The sequence below is a fragment of the Lepisma saccharinum genome, chromosome 4 (genome assembly GCF_977018435.1).
Source record: "Lepisma saccharinum chromosome 4, izLepSacc3.1, whole genome shotgun sequence".
NCBI classification, from domain to species: Eukaryota; Metazoa; Arthropoda; class Insecta; order Zygentoma; family Lepismatidae; genus Lepisma; species Lepisma saccharinum.
Window position 1 is genome coordinate 37,026,415 of NC_139232.1, and position 17,931 is coordinate 37,044,345.

At 35.8% G+C, this 17,931-nt stretch overlaps 1 protein-coding gene across 3 annotated transcripts in view; it reads right to left on the minus strand.

Annotated features, from left to right (window-relative positions):
- The window catches only part of LOC145986420 (selenocysteine lyase-like), a 51,178-nt gene that overhangs the window by 23,468 nt on the left and 9,779 nt on the right, over positions 1-17,931 (minus strand). For 2 of the 3 annotated variants that reach the window (XM_083120414.1, XM_083120415.1), the window contains exons 2-3: positions 16,269-16,502; positions 6,604-6,763 (exon numbers count right to left, since the gene is read on the minus strand). In XM_083120414.1, the coding sequence (XP_082976540.1) occupies positions 6,604-6,763; positions 16,269-16,502 (394 nt within the window). The remainder of the gene's footprint in view (positions 1-6,603; positions 6,764-16,268; positions 16,503-17,931) is intronic. The other variant, XM_083120416.1, reaches the window with a different exon arrangement.

Consider the following 17,931-nt stretch of genomic DNA (forward strand, 5'->3'; position numbering starts at 1 on the left):
GAAAGATGATGACATTAAAGATAAGTTTTATGAAGAACTGCAAGTAGTGCAAGATAAAACCCCGAGACATGACCTGATAGTCCTGTTGGGAGATTTAAATGCAAAAATAGGAAAAGAGGATGCATATAAAGAAGTAACAGGTAAACATACATTGCATGAGATAACCAATAATAATGGAGAATTAGTATGCAACTATGCTATTGCAAATAATATGACTGTAATGAGTACACAGTATGAACATAAAAAGATACATAAAGGTACCTGGGTGTCCCCAGATGGGAAAACTACCAACCAAATTGACCATGTTTTAGTAAACGAACATAAAAAGGAAATGGTGCAGGATGTAAAAACAATGAGGGGTCTGAATTGTGATTCGGATCATTTTTTGGTCAAGGCAGTAATTAAACAGAAATTAATACCTGTACGAAAAAGTATTCCAAGACAACAGATAAAATGGAATAAAAGCAATATGCATAGTAAAGCAATTCTGAAACAATATAGGAAAAAATTGAGCCAAAATTTGGAAAACTTTATTGATACCCAAGACATAAATGAAGATTGGAAACAACTCAAAGAAGTCATTCTGAAAACAGCAACTGAAGTAATACAAAAGCAAGATGGAAAACCAAGGAATGAATGGTGGGATGATGAATGTAAAATGGTAATAAATCAGAAAAATGCTGCACGACAAAGATGTTTACAGAGACACACAAGGGCAAATTGTGAAGAATATGAGAAAAAAAGGAGAATTCCCAATAGTGTATGCAGAAAGAAGAAAAAAGAATGGATAAATGATAGAATCAAAGAGATTGAGGAATACCATAGAAGAAAGGATTCAAGAAATTTTTTTAAGGCTGTGACATCTCATGTAGGGAACTACACTCGTGCAACTTCATTATGTAAAGATGCATCTGGAGAATTAATATCTGAGAAAGAAAAAGTATTACTCCGTTGGAAAGAGTACTTTCAGGAATTATTAAATTGGGAACACGTACCGTCTGAAGATGAAATATCCGAAGAATTGGAAAATGATACTGAAACTCCAATACCAACATATGAGGAGGTAAATAAAATCATAAAATCCTTAAAAATGAATAAGTCACCTGGTTCAGATAATATCACAGCAGAACTGATAAGACATGGAGGTTATATGATAAGGAATAAAATTTATAATTTGATACTCAACATATGGAATACAGAGGAAATGCCACGAGAATGGTTACATGGTATCATATGCCCAATTTTTAAAAAAGGAGACAGGTTGCAGTGTAATAACTACAGACCAATTACGCTTTTGAATGTCGCATACAAAATCTTTGCAATTCTTCTACAAAATAGAATCTCCGAAATTACAGAAAACAAATTGGGCGAATATCAAATGGGATTTAGACCAAATAGATCTACAGTTGACAATATATTCATACTGCGACAAATATATGAAAAATGTTATGAATATAATATCGAATTGCATAACATATTTATCGATTTTATGCAAGCATTTGACTCAGTAAATAGAAATATAATTCCTACATGTCTAAAGAAAATTAATGTCCCAAACAAACTAATAAGATTAATAAAGATGACATTACAAAACACTACAGCAGTAGTAAAAGGAAACAATGATTTTAGTCAGAAATTTGCAATAAATAGAGGAGTAAAACAAGGAGACCCATTATCAGCAATTTTATTTAGCATAGTCATGGATGAAATAATTCAGAAGTTGGAAATCAGAGGAAACATCTCAACAAGATTAAGACAGGTCGGTGCATATGCAGACGACATAGTAATTATTACAAGAACTAAGCAATCAATGGTGGACTCACTAGTGAAACTAAAGCAACAGGCAATGAAATATGGATTAATAGTGAACAAAAAAAAGACAAAATATATGAGGTGTACAAGAAGAAAAATCCGAAAACAAAAAGAGGATATAGATACAATGCACATAGAGCAGGTACAGTCATTTAAATATCTTGGGTCAATAGTAAATGGAAACAATGAAATCGAAGAAGAAATTAAAGAAAGGATTGCAGCTGGAAACAGAGCATTTTATGCGAATAAGAGGATATTCCAATCCAAACTAGTTACCAGAAAAATAAAATTAAAGCTGTATAAATCCATAATAAGACCTGTGGTTACATATGGCTGTGAAACCTGGGTGCTGAAAGAAGATATAACTCGAAAACTAATGATATTTGAAAGAAAGATATTAAGGAAAATATATGGCCCAACGAGACAATCTAATAATATATGGCGAATAAAAACAAATGAAGAACTTGAAATATTAATAAAGAGTAAGAATATAAGAAGATTTATCAAATCACAAAGATTGAGCTGGTTGGCTCACATTGAAAGAATCCCTGAAGAAAGAATTGTGAAACAAATTTAGAATTGGAGACATGTTGCTACAAGATCACAAGGAAGGCCTAAAACCAGATGGATATACGATGTCAGAAATGACATAAGAAAACTGAAGATACAGAACTGGAAGAAATGTGCGTTGAGTAGAGAAGAGTGGAAGGATGTAAATGAGCAGGCCAAAGCCCATAAAGAGCTGTAGCGCCTTAGAAGAAGAAGAAGAAGAAGGTACAGAAGATATGCTGATGACACCCTAGTCATTTACAAACAGGACGAGGACCTAAGTTGCCTCCTAACTGCCCTCAACAACATACACAACAACATAAAATTCACTGTAGAGAAAGAAGAAAATGGCCACCTCAACTATCTCGACCTAAACACCCGATGCCATCAAGACAAATTCATCACCTCCGTACACAGGAAATCAGGTTCATGAACTCGGTACATCCACCCAAAATCCAACCAGCCCTCAAAACAGGAAGCTGGAGTTTGGATGAACTTCTATTAGAGACAGGGTGACCAGACATCCTCTTTTATCCAGACATGTCCTCTTTTTTAGGTGTCTGTCCAGCATCTGGGCAGATTTTTTAAGAATTGGTAAATGTCCTTTTTTGGAAAAATGCTTCCACCCATAACCATCAACCAGGTGTTATTTTACATGAAAAGCATATCACTTGAGGTGCAATAAGTATTCTAGCAATGCTCATTGAGCACCTGGGAGCTCAACCACTATCATTTTGTCCAAATGAGCCTACAACGCGTCCCAGACTCCAGTTCCTTCTCGAATCATACATACGCGACGCAGAAACACGTAATGAGAAATTTGATTAGTAAGTAATATTTACATTTACGAAATACCAAAGTACCAGGCTCCGTGGCAGGGTGGTTAGCACACAGCGCTACGATGCAAAAGGCACCTGGTTTGAATCCCAGAACTGGAAAACAGTGGCAGATCCAGAAGTTACAGTTGGTAGGGGCGAATTTCAGTTGGGTATCCCACCCCACAGAAAATCAATTCCAACCTACAGTTGCACTAGTCTATACAAAGGAGAAGTACTATAAACAGGATCAATATTGTTTTGTAAAAATAGGGATCCAGGGCTGGAATAGATTGTTGTTACGTTGGAAGAAGCACATTTTATATACCTAGGAATTTATGAAATTGATGGTAATTGCAAATGTGCTGCAATTTTTTGCAGTGTCCTCTTTTTTATGTCTGTGTTCTCCTTTTTCGCCATGCCTTGTCCTCCTTTTTGAATGTGTGTGTCTGGTAACCCTAATGAGAGAGACTTCACACACAGCTGCATGGAAGACAACCTATGAGAGAGCCTTCACACACAGGTGCATGGATGACAACCTCTGTGATGAAATAGCATGCATTACAGAAATAGGACTAAGCAACGGTTACACTGAGTGCCCTCTATCCATGTGGTGTGCAAAAGCAAAAGCTAATTCAGATACCCTCGAGACAGAAATAACCCGAACCAAGAACACAAACCAAAATTTATCGCCTTTACATGCCACCACACCATGTCAGGAATATTATCCAAGTCGCTCAAACCCTTTAACATCAGACTGACAAACAAACATGTATCCCAAATCAGAAGAGCCCTACCCAACTTCAAGAGATACTACCTACCCAAACTTGCATCCCCTGGTGCCAGCAAGGCCATATGGCGGAACCATCCACACTGTTCAAGAATGGGGGGGAGGGGGTGGAAAGACAAACTAGGACCAGGCCTTCACAACACCTCCACACCACAAACCACTCCATCTCACCCACATTTATATACTTCACTCAACCAGCTCCCTCATAGAAAATACTATCAAATAAACCAATGCCAATACAACTAACTTGATCACATTAACCCAATTTGTTTTTGACTCATTTAATGAGGGATCCCCAGTAGATGTAATATATATTGATTTTGCCAAAGCTTTTGACAAATTAGACCACTCAATTTTGCTTCAGAAATTATCAAACTTTGGCTTTTTCATAAGTTTATTAAAACTAGTAGCTTCCTATTTAAGTAATCAAACCCAATTTGTAACATATAATCAGGTAACCTCTTTTCCGTTTATTGTGCACTCTGGCATACCACAGGGTTCAAATTTGGGCCCTTTATTTTTTCTATTATATATTAATGACTTACCACAAACAATTAAATACTCCAAGTGCTTATTGTTTGCCGATGATGTAAAAATATACAAGAGAGTAAATCATGAGACTGACTGTCTAGCTCTCCAATCTGATTTAAATAATTGTTACGTTTGGTCACAAACAAATAAGCTTTCTTTTAATGTCAATAAATGCTTTGTATTTTCTTTTGCTCGACGACATATGAGATACACTCACAAATATACAATTAACAGTAATTCTTTAAGTAGAAAAAGCATTACCAAGGATTTAGGAATATGGTTAAACAACAAACTCACCTTTGATACTCATATTGAAAAAGTAGTTAACGACTCTTATAAAATGCTTGGCTTTGTTTTAAGAAACTCCAAAGATTTATTTAATATCAACTCTTTAGTATATTTATTTAATAATCTTGTACGAGCAAAATTAGAATACGGGAGTACGGTATGGAACCCATATATCTCATGCCATATCAATAAAATTGAAAAAATTCAGAATAAATTTTTACGACATATTTACTACAAAAAATACAAGAGATCTTCATATGCAGATCGCATCTCCTATGTTAAATTACTAAATGAATTCTCATGTGATACACTTCAACGAAGACGCGAAACGGCTGACCATATATTCCTATACAAACTTATCAATGGTATACTTGAGTGTGAAAATCTTTTACAGTTAATAAACTTTAACGTCAATTATAAGGTATTAAGAGTAAGACAACCATTTTACTGCAATAAATCAAACACAAAATTCCATCAAAATTCTCCAATCATTAGATTATTAAGTAAACATAATAATATTGTCTCGAATGGAATTGATTTGGATTTTGCTTTTAATATTAAAAACTATCTATATAGTTTAAACAACATATTAGATATAATATACAAATAAAACAGATCCAATTCTAGAGTGATATATTTATAGTCTCAAATACAATTTATAGTGTTTAAAATTTTGTATACATATAAACGAATTCAAATTTGAACTTTTGCCTTTTATTGATTATTCCTATTTTTTATTTAAATAGTGGTATTCGTATAATTTCTTTATTATTCCCAAGCTTTTTTAGTTTGTTACTTGTTTATGTTTTGTTTCTTCTGTCCTTTAGTTTTGTATTTGTATAACTTTTTGTATTCGTATTTATCTAAGGTTTTGTGTAATAATTACTATGTGTTTGTATCATGTATTACATATTTATGTAAATTATATTGTATATAGCAAATTATAATGCCTATTGTAATTGGAGCATTCGCTCTGTTATAGGCAACTGGTTAATAAATAAATAAATCCAACAGAAACCAGCACTGAACCTAGACAGACACCCAGCCTGGCATCCCGTTCTTCAAACAATCCCAGACCACGAAAAAAAAAATAATAAAAAAAATGCAGTCACCCCACTCGACCTCCCTTCACCCTCCCAAAGAACATGAACCACACCACACCTAGAAACATAATGCATCAGACAGCCAAACCCCAATCACCACCCGGCAATGTCACCAGATGACAGAAGCCAAAACAACTGCCAGTAGAAAGCACAGCACACCACACCACACAAGCGATGTTAGACAGGAAAAAGAGCAACTACCGCTGCTGGGAACAAACAAAGAAGTGATGCACTACCATCTCCATTCCAGATGTCTTACCCTAAGGGAAAATTCACACCAAAATGGCAAGCTGCAAGTAACACGAAGAATTCACACCGAAGCTGCAAGCAACAAGCTATACTAGCCCATTCTGTCTAAAGCAAACCATTCACTGCACATGTGTGAACAAGAGCAAATGGTGACACAATGCACAGTATTGAGAAAACGGGCCAGTCAGAGTGACACGCAAGCAACAAGTGACACGTGCAGCTTGTCGTGTTGCTTTGGTTCGAAAGGTTCCATTGATTAGTGAGGGTTCGCTTCCAAGCGATACATGTTGCTTGTCGTTTGTTGCTACAGTGTGAAATCTTCCTTAACGAATGAAGGCAGTGAGCCTTCAAAATTAATCGGGCAAAATAAACTATCAAATTTGCAACACTGAAACACAAAACTTTACATATGTAATAAATATGCATATTTAGTTTTCTACCTCAGACACACTCCAGAAAGACCTACCTATTTTCTCACTACTTTTCAAATGATGTAGAGGTAAATGAACTGAATCATGCTCCACATTTGTGGTAATCATGTGAGGTTTTTCGTTTGAATATTTTTTATTTCCAGCTGCATGCTCGGTAAAATACTGAACAGCACTGTGGATTACCATGTTATTAGCCTGAAAGTAAATAATATATAAAATAATCTACTCTCATGTAGTCAAGCATGTAGAAACAATAAAACATTCCTATAGTATGGTGAATGATGAACAAAACAGACATTATTAAGACAATTAATATGAACAAACTCAAACTAAGAACAACTTATACGTACGTCTTACATTGAATCTCAATCACTTAGATGAAAAAACAAACGAAAAATACTTGTCAAACTAGTTTCCACCATTATTACAGCACTTGTCAGAATGGAGTACCAGTTTCTGTTTTCCCTCATATGGCTGCCACATGCCATGCACGAGTCTGACCACATTGCACTGATACCATAATTCTGAGCATGTGTGATGAGGTTTTTGCAATACAGAGCAAAAGGCAGCTTGTTTACTCAAAGTGTTCTGTTATGAGAATACCTGGCCAGTCACTGCAGCACAAACTCAGGATCTCATCACAACATGCAAATCAAAACAAATTTGATCATCCCCCTGCCTCAAGCTCAGACTTAGGACCACATGATTTTCATGTGTTTCTGCATCTGTATTTTTGTTACTTTATGCCAATGTTCTGCCACTCTTGGTTAATCATAAACATGAGAATGAATGACGATCAGATGGCATTGACAAAGGCACTATGATATGAGATAGGTCAATTACATGTATAATTTTGAGTACACAGGAATTAACACATACTTAAGCATATTAAAAAGTATAAAGAGTATAAAATAAAATTACATGTATGATTTTGAGTACAAAGGAATTAACACATACTTATGCATATTAAAAAGTATAAGAGAGTATGGAATAACATAGAAAATAGAAGAAAAATCAAAGGTTATGGCTATTAGTGAACATAAAAATACAAGAAAAGTCAAAGGTTATGTCTATTAATGAAAAATATGATCTAAGTACTCCTCTGTGCTATAAAACAAATACTTCATAAGCAAGCTTTTTACTGTTATTTTAAATTTGGTTGGATTATGATTCTTGAATTCCTCTGGCAGCTTGTTATAGAGTTTTACACCTTGCAATCCTAGACCACTATGTGTTTTGGATGTGCGGACAGTAGAAAGGTGTTATGCATATGAGTGCTGTACTTGTGTATGTCCAGATTTTTTGAGAAGATTTTAGAATTTGTATGAATAAAGTACAACGTTTCTAATATGTACAGACATGGAAGAGGTAATATTTGAAATTCATTGAAAATTTGTTTTGTTGGGTTTGAGAGGGATACATTCTTCATAATTTTTAATATGCGTTTTTGCCAAATAAAAATTTTGTGCATTTTGGGTGCAATGCCCCAGAAAGAGATACCATATGTGAGTACAGGTTGAATCTGTCCAAAATATACTGTCCTTAAATCATTCAAAGTTAAAACATTTCTCAAAATTCTCAGCATTTAGCAGAGCCTGCTTAACTTTTGAGTTAAATTAGTAATATGCATGTCCCAAGACAGGTTTGTGTCTATCCATACTCCTAAGAATTTTATTGCATTGCATTCTTTGACAACTTCATTGTTAATAATCACATTTAAGTTTTTTATTTGTTTTGCTGGATTACAATTTATTAGAAATGTTTTATTAACATTCAGGGAAAACTTGTTGTTGTTTAGCCAGGTGTTTAGTTGTGTTGTTGTTGAAATGGAATTCTTTTGAAGTTGCTCATATTCCAGGCTTTTTACTATGATATTTGTATCATCCGCAAAAAGTATTGTTTTGAGACTCTGATAAGGTTTCTGGAAGATCATTTATGTAGAGTAAAAATAAAACTGGTCCTAGAATTGAGCCTTGCGGTACACCTGTATTGAGGAACAGTTGGTCTGATTTGATTTTATTAATATCTACATACTGACATCTGTCTTTTAAATAACAGGTGAACCATTTTTTTGCTAAACCATAATGGTCCATTTTATCTAGTAAAATGTCATGCTGAACCAAATCAAATGCTTTGGTGAAATCTAAAAATAATCCATGCACATGCATTTTTTTGTCTCTCGATTTTAGTATGTTATTTGTAAATTAAAAAATAGCTTCTGATATTGACTTACTTTTTTGGTATCCAAATTGATGTTTGGATAAGATGTCGTATTTTTCTAAGAAAGTTACTATTTAGCATAATTTTCTCTATTACTTTAGAGAAGACCGATAAAAGAGAAATTGGCCTATAGTTTGAGCATTCTTCTTTGTTGCCTATCTTGAATAATGGTCTCACTTTTGCTATTTTGTACTCATTAGGAAAAATACCTGTTTCTAAAGATGTGTTGCAAATACTTACTAGTGGTTGTAAAATACTATTCGCACATTTTTTTAGTAGAGAACTTGAAAATTAATCTGGCCCTGATGAATACTTATTTTTTAAATTTATAATTACCTTCTCGACTTCTCCCTCAGTTACTGGTGTGAGAAACATAGTGTTTGTGTTTCTGGGACTGTTGAAATATGTTCTTAATCTAGGTGTAGAGATTACTGCATTTTTATTTACGGTATTGGGAATGTTCACAAAGTATGTATTAAAAATTTGTGCTACATCAAGGGGATTGCTTATTTTCTCTTCATCAGCCATAATTTCTATCTTTTCATTCACGTTCTTTGTTTTCTTACCAGTTTCATCATTAACAATTTCCCATAGTTTCTTTGATTTATTAGCAGATTTGCGTATTTTATCTGCAATGGCCAATTTCTTAGCATTGTTTATTACCTTCCTGAGAATAATTACATATTTTTTGTAGTGGTCTTTAAGTATGGGATTCTTGTTTTTCTGGATTTCTTTATATAATTTTCTTTTTGTTTCACAGGACTCTTTTATCCCTTTAGTTATCCAGGAAATTGATTTTGTTTGATTTAGGGGTTGTCTGTATGTTTTGTATGGAAATGCTACTTCAAAATGATATTTTACTGTCTTCGTGAATAAGCTTACTTTTGTATTTAAATTTTCCTCCATGAGCACATCAGTCCAGTTTTCTTCCTTTAATGAATATACAAAGTTTCCTATATTTTCCTTGGTGAATTTTCTTTTTTCTACAGTAGTGATATGTTTTGCAGTTTTTTCTTTTATATTCTCTGGTATATGGACACTTATGAAAACTGCTTCATGATCGGACAAGGCTAAAGATAAAATAGATGTGGTGTATTCAAAAAAATCTTGGTTAATTATTATTTGATCAATACATGATTTACTTGTTGGTGCTATCCTTGTTGGTGAATTTATTGTTGCAATCAAATTATGGGAGGTTAGAATTGTATTTAGTTAATTTTCTTCCGAACTGTTTTTTTAAAAAATCTATGTTTATATCGCCCATCACTATAATGCGTCGTTTCTTATGTAGTAAAATGGACAACATTGTTTCTAATTTTTCAAAAAATGTGCCTAAATGTCCATCTGGTGTTCGGTATAAGCAAACTACTGTTGCTTCATTTTGTTGTAATTTTAAATTCACTACTGTGTGTTCAAAATTGAATTCTTCATTTAAGTAATTCGTTTTTGTTACGTTTTCATATGGTATACTGCTTTTAACTAGTATGGCAGCACCACCTCGTTTGTGTTGTTTATGGCAATATGCGCTGGCTAAATTAAAATTTGGGATTTTTGTGGAAGAAAACTCTTCTTCTCGCAACCAATGTTCAGTGGCACAAATTATATGTGGGACTTCTTTGAGGGACCAAGAATCACATCCAGCTCATGGACCTTGTTCCTTAATGACTGAAAATTTTGACTCATTAACCTAAAAATATTTTTGTTTTCAGAGATAAGAAGTTGTTCATTTTTGTTTGTGTGTGTTTGGTTTGTGTTTTCTATATTAAGCGTTTTTGCTGTGGTAAGGCCTTGTACGTTTTGATGAAATATATTTAATGTGTTTTCTTTTGCATTTACTTTTTTAACATGAGTACCTTTCCCTTCTTTTGTTTTTTTATCATCACTCTTGACACTTGGTTCTAAAATAAAAGATCTTCATGAAATTTTTGTGGTACACGTTTTTCCCTTCTTGACAGTGTTGGAGCTCCGTCACTTCTGCTGGGAGAGCATTCGACATGCTGCCTTTTCTCTTCAATGAAACCAATATCACTCACAGCTTTCATAGCAATGTCGCTAGCTTCTACACCCACCCTATCATTTTCATTGCTGCTCTTGTTGTTTGTCTGTCAAAGTGTTCTGTGTTTTTCCCTTGTCGGATTCAACTAGCGCTGCTCCACTTATCCACTTCCTTGTGTCAGTACACTTTTTCCAGCAGAGTGGGATGATTTGATTTTCCTGTGATTTTCTGTTAATAACACCATGGATCATTTGACATACATACTGTTTTCCTTTGTGGTTCAAGTGCTGTCCATGTCTTGTATGATATTCTCTGCTCATGGTGTCAAGGTCGATTATGGTTACATTTTTGAAGTGTTTACAAGTGTTCTTCATCTGTTTATTTATTTTTTGTATTTCGATGTTTACACACGACTGAGGGATGAGATCATATCTGTGGGGTATAGTAGTTACAATTACATTTGTATGAGTCAGTGAACCTAGTGAGTCACGTACTGCCATTATTGCATCGCTGCCCTGATTTGTCGCAATATCATTGGAGCCAGTGACTATAATAACATAGTCATTTGAGCTGAACCTCGAACACTCCTTCCTTGCTGCTTCTAGTACATGTTTTGACTTTACCCCAGGTTTCACTGAACCATATATATTCATTGCTGGTAGAAAATCTTTCATATTGGTGGCCAGGTAGCGCCCATGGCTGTCGGCGAAGATCACTGCTTTGGGTCTCTTTTCTTTGATTTTTAGTTTTGTAGTACTTTGAACTTTCCCGTCTCGAAGTGCATTTGAACTTCAAGAGAGAGATCAAAAGTTGACTACTAAATGTAAACAAGCTGGCTGTTCTGACATCTGAAAAATACTCTTCGTGGCACTTGGTTTCCATCAAAGGTGTCATCATTCTACAATGAAGGAAATACAAAAGCTGGTGATCTGCTATGGCAAATGCTTCAACAGTGGTGGGCTACATGTGAAAAAGCAGTTGAAGGTACATACTCAGAATCTATTGCCAATAAGTATTTTGACAATAATTTTGTTTCTTGTAAGCAATTACAACTTACTTTATGGATGCACCCCACATTCTTCACTTTATCTGGTAGTAGTTTTAAAGTACATACAATATCAAAGCTTACTACACACATACAAAGTATCTGCAAAAATTAAACATAACCCTTACACCCCTCTAATTACTTGAATAGATAAGATTATCAACCAACCTAACTTGTGTTTCACCTCAATATGACCATTCTTAAATTTCAAATAAATGCACATACATATCATTCATACACTATCACTATCATGCATAGTGTTTGGTATTTGTCTATATATTTTATTAATTTTAACTTCTCTGCATATTTAACATGTGCTTTATGCCAAATGTTTAACAAATATGGGTAAATTGATAAATCCATAAAATTTTTCTGTTCTTTCAAAATTAATGGATGCATCAACTCCTAATTTTATTTGCACTTGCCACTTACAGGAAGAATAATGTCTGCAGAGATTTATCCAAATACACTCACGACACTGCTCCCAAAAAATTTCATGATACTGTTATAAAATATCTAATTTATGGGCATACAAAACATACTTATCCACTCTCAGACTGAACATTCCAGGTTAACCTCTGTTTGTCTTAATTAAAACTAACATTACAGAGATGAACTTATCAAGAACTAAATGGAAATCATACAGCTGAGAGATATATACATACACACATTGCTAATATATTTAGGCTAAAAAAGGGGGAAACTGACCAAATTCTGCTATACCTTATGACTTCCCACTTCCACTGCTCCATGTGTATTGTCCCTAACAGTAGGTAGTTCAATTATTGACTGCTTTGCTACTCATGTCGTGTCACTCCATCCATATGGTTTTATAGCATTTGTAAGGTGAATAGCAGACCTAATTAATGCGACAGGATTTTAGTTATAGCATTTTGTGTTAGCACTGCATTATTGTTCACTGCTCTGTGCATTTCTGCGAAACTAAGAGCTGTGAGGTGAAGGAAAATTAGTTTCATAAATTTTCTGCTGACGTAGGCAAAAGGTTGTTCTACAATGCAGGACTTGACCTGCAGTTTGACGTGGCATCTGAACTACTGTACAATATGCCTCCACTGGAAATCAAACTCAGGACCCATATAACACAGGCACAACATGCAATTTCAAGGGAAAACTTTAACCCAATGTGATTTCAAAGAGTTCTGTAGTTCGTAGTTTACATATGGAAAAACAAATTACCTATTTCAATTGACAATAAGAAAACATATGTGCAATACTTTTCCTAGCATTTTTTAATAAAACAAATCAGAGCCCTTAATGCACTTGGCTGCAGTGTTGGAAGTTGGCAGTGTCAGGTGCGTCGCGTCGCCTGATAATGTTCGCATGAGCATGTGAACACTCATGTATATGTTTTAAATTATGTACATATTAAATGCACACACACACACACACATACGTATATTTATTTGAAAAAAATACTATGTTTGATGTACGAGTACATACACACAATTTACTCTGACACGACGTCTTTCACATCTGATAACTTTTTTAGATAGTTGGTAACACTGACTCCCATGGTGTTTCACGGATTGCGTTGAACACAATTGCTGTGCGTGTTGTATCAAACTGACAGCTAAGGGGCTGTTGGCCACTATACCTCGAAAATGTTCACTGCGGTGTGTGAACACATTGTGGTGCGAACTCTGATGCAAGCGGTAATTCTTCTTACATTTCGCACCAGGGGGCAGCATATACAAGGCATGTCTAGGGGGACTTGAAAAGATCGGCACTCCATAGTTGCACACTTTAGTGAGAAGTTGCTAAACCTGGCAGATTTTAAATTCCAGTGGGCGCTTAAATTCACGGAATAGTGACGAGCGACTTTTCTTTAGAAACTAGTCTGCAGGAGTTACATAATATCTTTCAAAGTTTATATGATTTGCGCATGTGCGTCTAAGGGCCATTCAGACTGTTCAACTTTTTTAGTAATTGACGTCTCTCATGCCAAAAAAATAACTCTCACCAACTTAAATTGCAAAGGAAAGTGCCAACTACATTTACATCAATTGAACGTGCATTTTTCTGGTAACTATACTCAGAATAGTATGGGGTCCTATGGCCTAAATAGCTGTTACCGAAAAAGTTATCAATTGATATTAGTTACTCATTTTTACAATTCTCTATGTTATTAGAATATGCTTACTGTAAAGAACAAAATATAACTTTCAGAAAACTAGAGCTGATTTTTTGCTACATATACGTATATTTTCTTTATTGAAGTTAGAAAGTTGAAATAATATATGCATTTAAATTATCACAATTGAGGCGTTGCGGATGGGAAGGGCGAATTCAAGAAATGTACATTGTGAGGGAAATACGTTTCAAGTTGTGAGGCACAGGGCAAACTCAACAAAAAAAATATGGAAATCATGCAGGAAACTTTCCGATCTACTGTTATCAAGTTTTGTGGAGTTCGCACTGTGCCTGACAACTTGAAACGCATTTCCCTCACAATGTATGTTTGTTGAATTCACCCTTCATATCCGCAATGCCTGAATTGAAATTAAATAAATTTTTAATGTGCATATAAACGCACATTCATTGAAATTTAATTTATTGGTTGGAACGATTTGTTTCGTGCAATGTATAAGATCAAGGATGGTAAATATGTTTGATTGGTTGATTTGGCGCTTTAAGTTCACTTTATGCATAGTAAGGCTAATTGGGACTGGACGTACAGTTTTAAGTGGGATCCGAACCACTGTGTGCCTCTACCGGGTTTTGAACCTGGGACCCCCCTCCCCCCACCGATTACAAGGTGACGACGGGTAAATATGTTAATGATGATGATGAACAGATTTTACTATTCGCTTTAAATAGGTGGTTCCCAAAGTGTGTGGCACAGCACCCTGTGGCGCTGCGAAATGTTCCAATATTTTCACTGAATTGTTAGTCAGTGCTATGAATGTTTCAAATATGTGCTTATTTAGTACTTTTTTGCATACAAATTGTTTCTGAATTTGAAATACATGTTTAAGTTTTAACTTATGGCAAGCAATCTTACAAGTAACTGAGCGTTGCAAGTGTTAGAGAGGGCTACATTCTGGGGTGCCATGGTAAAATCTTGAAACACTAAGGGTGCCATGAAGCATACAAGTTTCGGAACCCTTGCTTTAAATGGTCGAAAATCAATCTCTCTGAACTATGGCAAAATGATGCTAGGAGGAAAAATACGAAACACGAGAGAAGAAGGAATACGAGCAATGTCACATTGACTGATACTTCAATCACAAGCATCACAACCTAAGTTATTGTGGGTGGGGCGAGGGGACATTCTGTACAATACCCAAATATCTTATATACACAAAACATTTTTTTTCTGGACTGGACACGTCCTCCCCTCTGTCCCGCTAACAATCCACGTGCTTTCAATGCTGAATGAATGTTGTTGGTTAACATATGGTCCATGTAATAGAAAGTATATTGCAAAGAATGGTAATCTTGCATTGTGCACTAGCCATTACTAATTGTAAATAATGTAATTAAAAGGGTGTTAACTGAATAAAAAAGTATTGTATTACTTCAGATATAGCATGATGTTGGGGGGAAATTGTTGAAAATAAGTTGAACTGTTATTCTTACTTTTTCAATTGAAGATGAAGTTACAAGGGAGAGGAGTAAATCTCCATTCTGTATAAAAAAAAAAATATTGCGAACACCCGTAAGTGAACCGCAAGCGACGCCACTGGACAGTGTCCAGTAACAGAAATGCAACTAGAATTTTTGGTTTTCACCTAAGGAATTTTTTTTTAGATGATAGTTTCAAGAATTTTGACAACTAGGCAGCAGCTGCATTTTAAGGACAGAACAGATTCCTGATTTTTTATGCCTTTGTTGTTTTGCCCCAAGCCATGACTAGACACCTGGGACCTCACCAGTAATGTCAGTCGTTACCTTATAATCAAGGAGTTTTCACTTAATACCAACAACACAAACTTACTATTGTGTATAATGGGGTAAATGAAAAATCCGGGAACATAAAATTGGGGTTCCACTGTATATTCTACCAAATATATCAGATGTCAACTTGGTTTCAGTTTGAAGCAGCATTGTTTACATAACCATTGCAAATGTATGTTAGCATATTCTATTTGAAACAACTCCCCATTCATTTTTCCAAGTCGTTTCTGGACATCAAATGATTTTGCCCACCTAATCTTTCCTTTTGTCCAACACATTCACAAGAAATGTGATGAAATAGATAGCAGTCCAAATGAACAGTGAATTCATTTGAATAGATTATCTTCCTCCACAAACCCACCAGATGGTTATCTTTAAAGAATGTACGTTGGTACTCCTACCTTGGTACTCTACCTGGAGAACCCCCACCCCAAATGCAAATCCAGGATCTGCTACTGCTGTTATTGATCGCACATTTCCATGAAAAGATTATTTAATAAATAAACACTATAATATTTTACCTCTGTACCACCACACGTAAATATAATATTTTGTCCAAGAGTTCCAATCATGGTTGCAAGCTTGTTTCTAGCATTTTCTATAACAGATTTCGCTTGCTGACCAAACCTATTTGAGGAGCTTGGATTACCCCACACCTTACTAATAGTTTGGGTTATCACATCAGTAACATCAGGATCAACTGGAGTTGTAGCATTATAGTCCAAATATATAGCTTCCAAATTACCATCCATTGCCTAGAAAATAATAGTATTACAATGTTAGTAAATGCAGTATACACATTTTGATAAACAGCACATGACACAACCGAAAAGTCAAGCAACTACTGATTATAGGTGAAAAATGCAATTTTAAACCCAGTTAAGAAAATTAAGAAATTAATAAGAAGTACTACCTTTCTTAGGATATTTGTTAACCAATCTCCATGACTTAAAATAACTTTATATTGGGTTGGTGCGAATGAAATGTCCAGCCCAGGTGCGTCATTGCCAAAGGCCAAAAAAATCAAAACTACAATACCTAGTTAATCAAAACAGTCGCCGTCTGCAGCCACACACTTTTGTCATCGCTCAGCCAATAATTGGATTCCATGGCGAAATAAGTCTGGAGTCTGCGACACATAGAACTCCTCAACGGCATGTTGCACCGCCCGATCATCAGCGAAGGTCTTCCCTGTCAGGAAGTGATTGAGATGCCGGAAGAGATGGTAGTCAGTGGAAGAGAGGTCGGGAGAATATGCTGGATGAGGAAGGGTTTCATATTGCAACTCATGGAGAGCCTGCACCGTCCTTTGCGCGACATGTGGGCGAGCATTGTCGTGCAACACGAGGGCACCATGTCTGTGGACCATTGCTGGATGCTTGCGGAGACGTTTGCAGTGCATTTCATGGAGTTCAGCACTGTAACGATCTGCATTGATGGTTTCACCTCGTCTGAGAAAGACATGATGGACCACACCCACCATAGACCACCATACCAGCAACAACACCTTCCGTGGGTGGAGAGGTGGTTTCGGAAACAGCCCTGGACGTTGATCATGATCCAACCATTGTCCTGATCATTTACGATTGTCATAACAGATCCATTTTTTATTTGAAGTGACAATCTGATGCAACAAACCATCCCGGCTATTCCTTACACTCAGAGAACTGCACACCTCCAGACGGCGAGTCTTGTTGACCGGTGTCAAATCATGTGGTACCCATGAGTCCAACTTTTTTCACTTTACCGATCGCACGGAGCCGCCGAACGACAGTGGTATGGTGTATGCCTAACTCGTCTGCAATGGCACAAACACTTTTCCGAGGGTCCGCTTCCACGGCGTTCCTGAGGAGCTCATCCGAACATGATGTTGGTCGATGGCCACGGGGTTCATTTTGCAATGCTGTGTCACCAGAACGAAATTTGACAAACCAGCGGCGAATGGTGTGTTCATTTACCATTACTGGTCCAAATGCACTGTTAGGTTTTTGACGGCTTGCTGAGCAGAATGTCCCAGTTTGAATTCGTAAAGACAAATCACTCACAATTTTGTCTTCTCCATGGTGCACTTTCAAACGACCCTGTCCAGCAACACACTGCCTCCTGACTGTCTGGGTGCTAAAGCCTGTTTGCTGGACATATACAGACTTTATGACGTTAGACCCGTGACCTCAGTCAATCCCT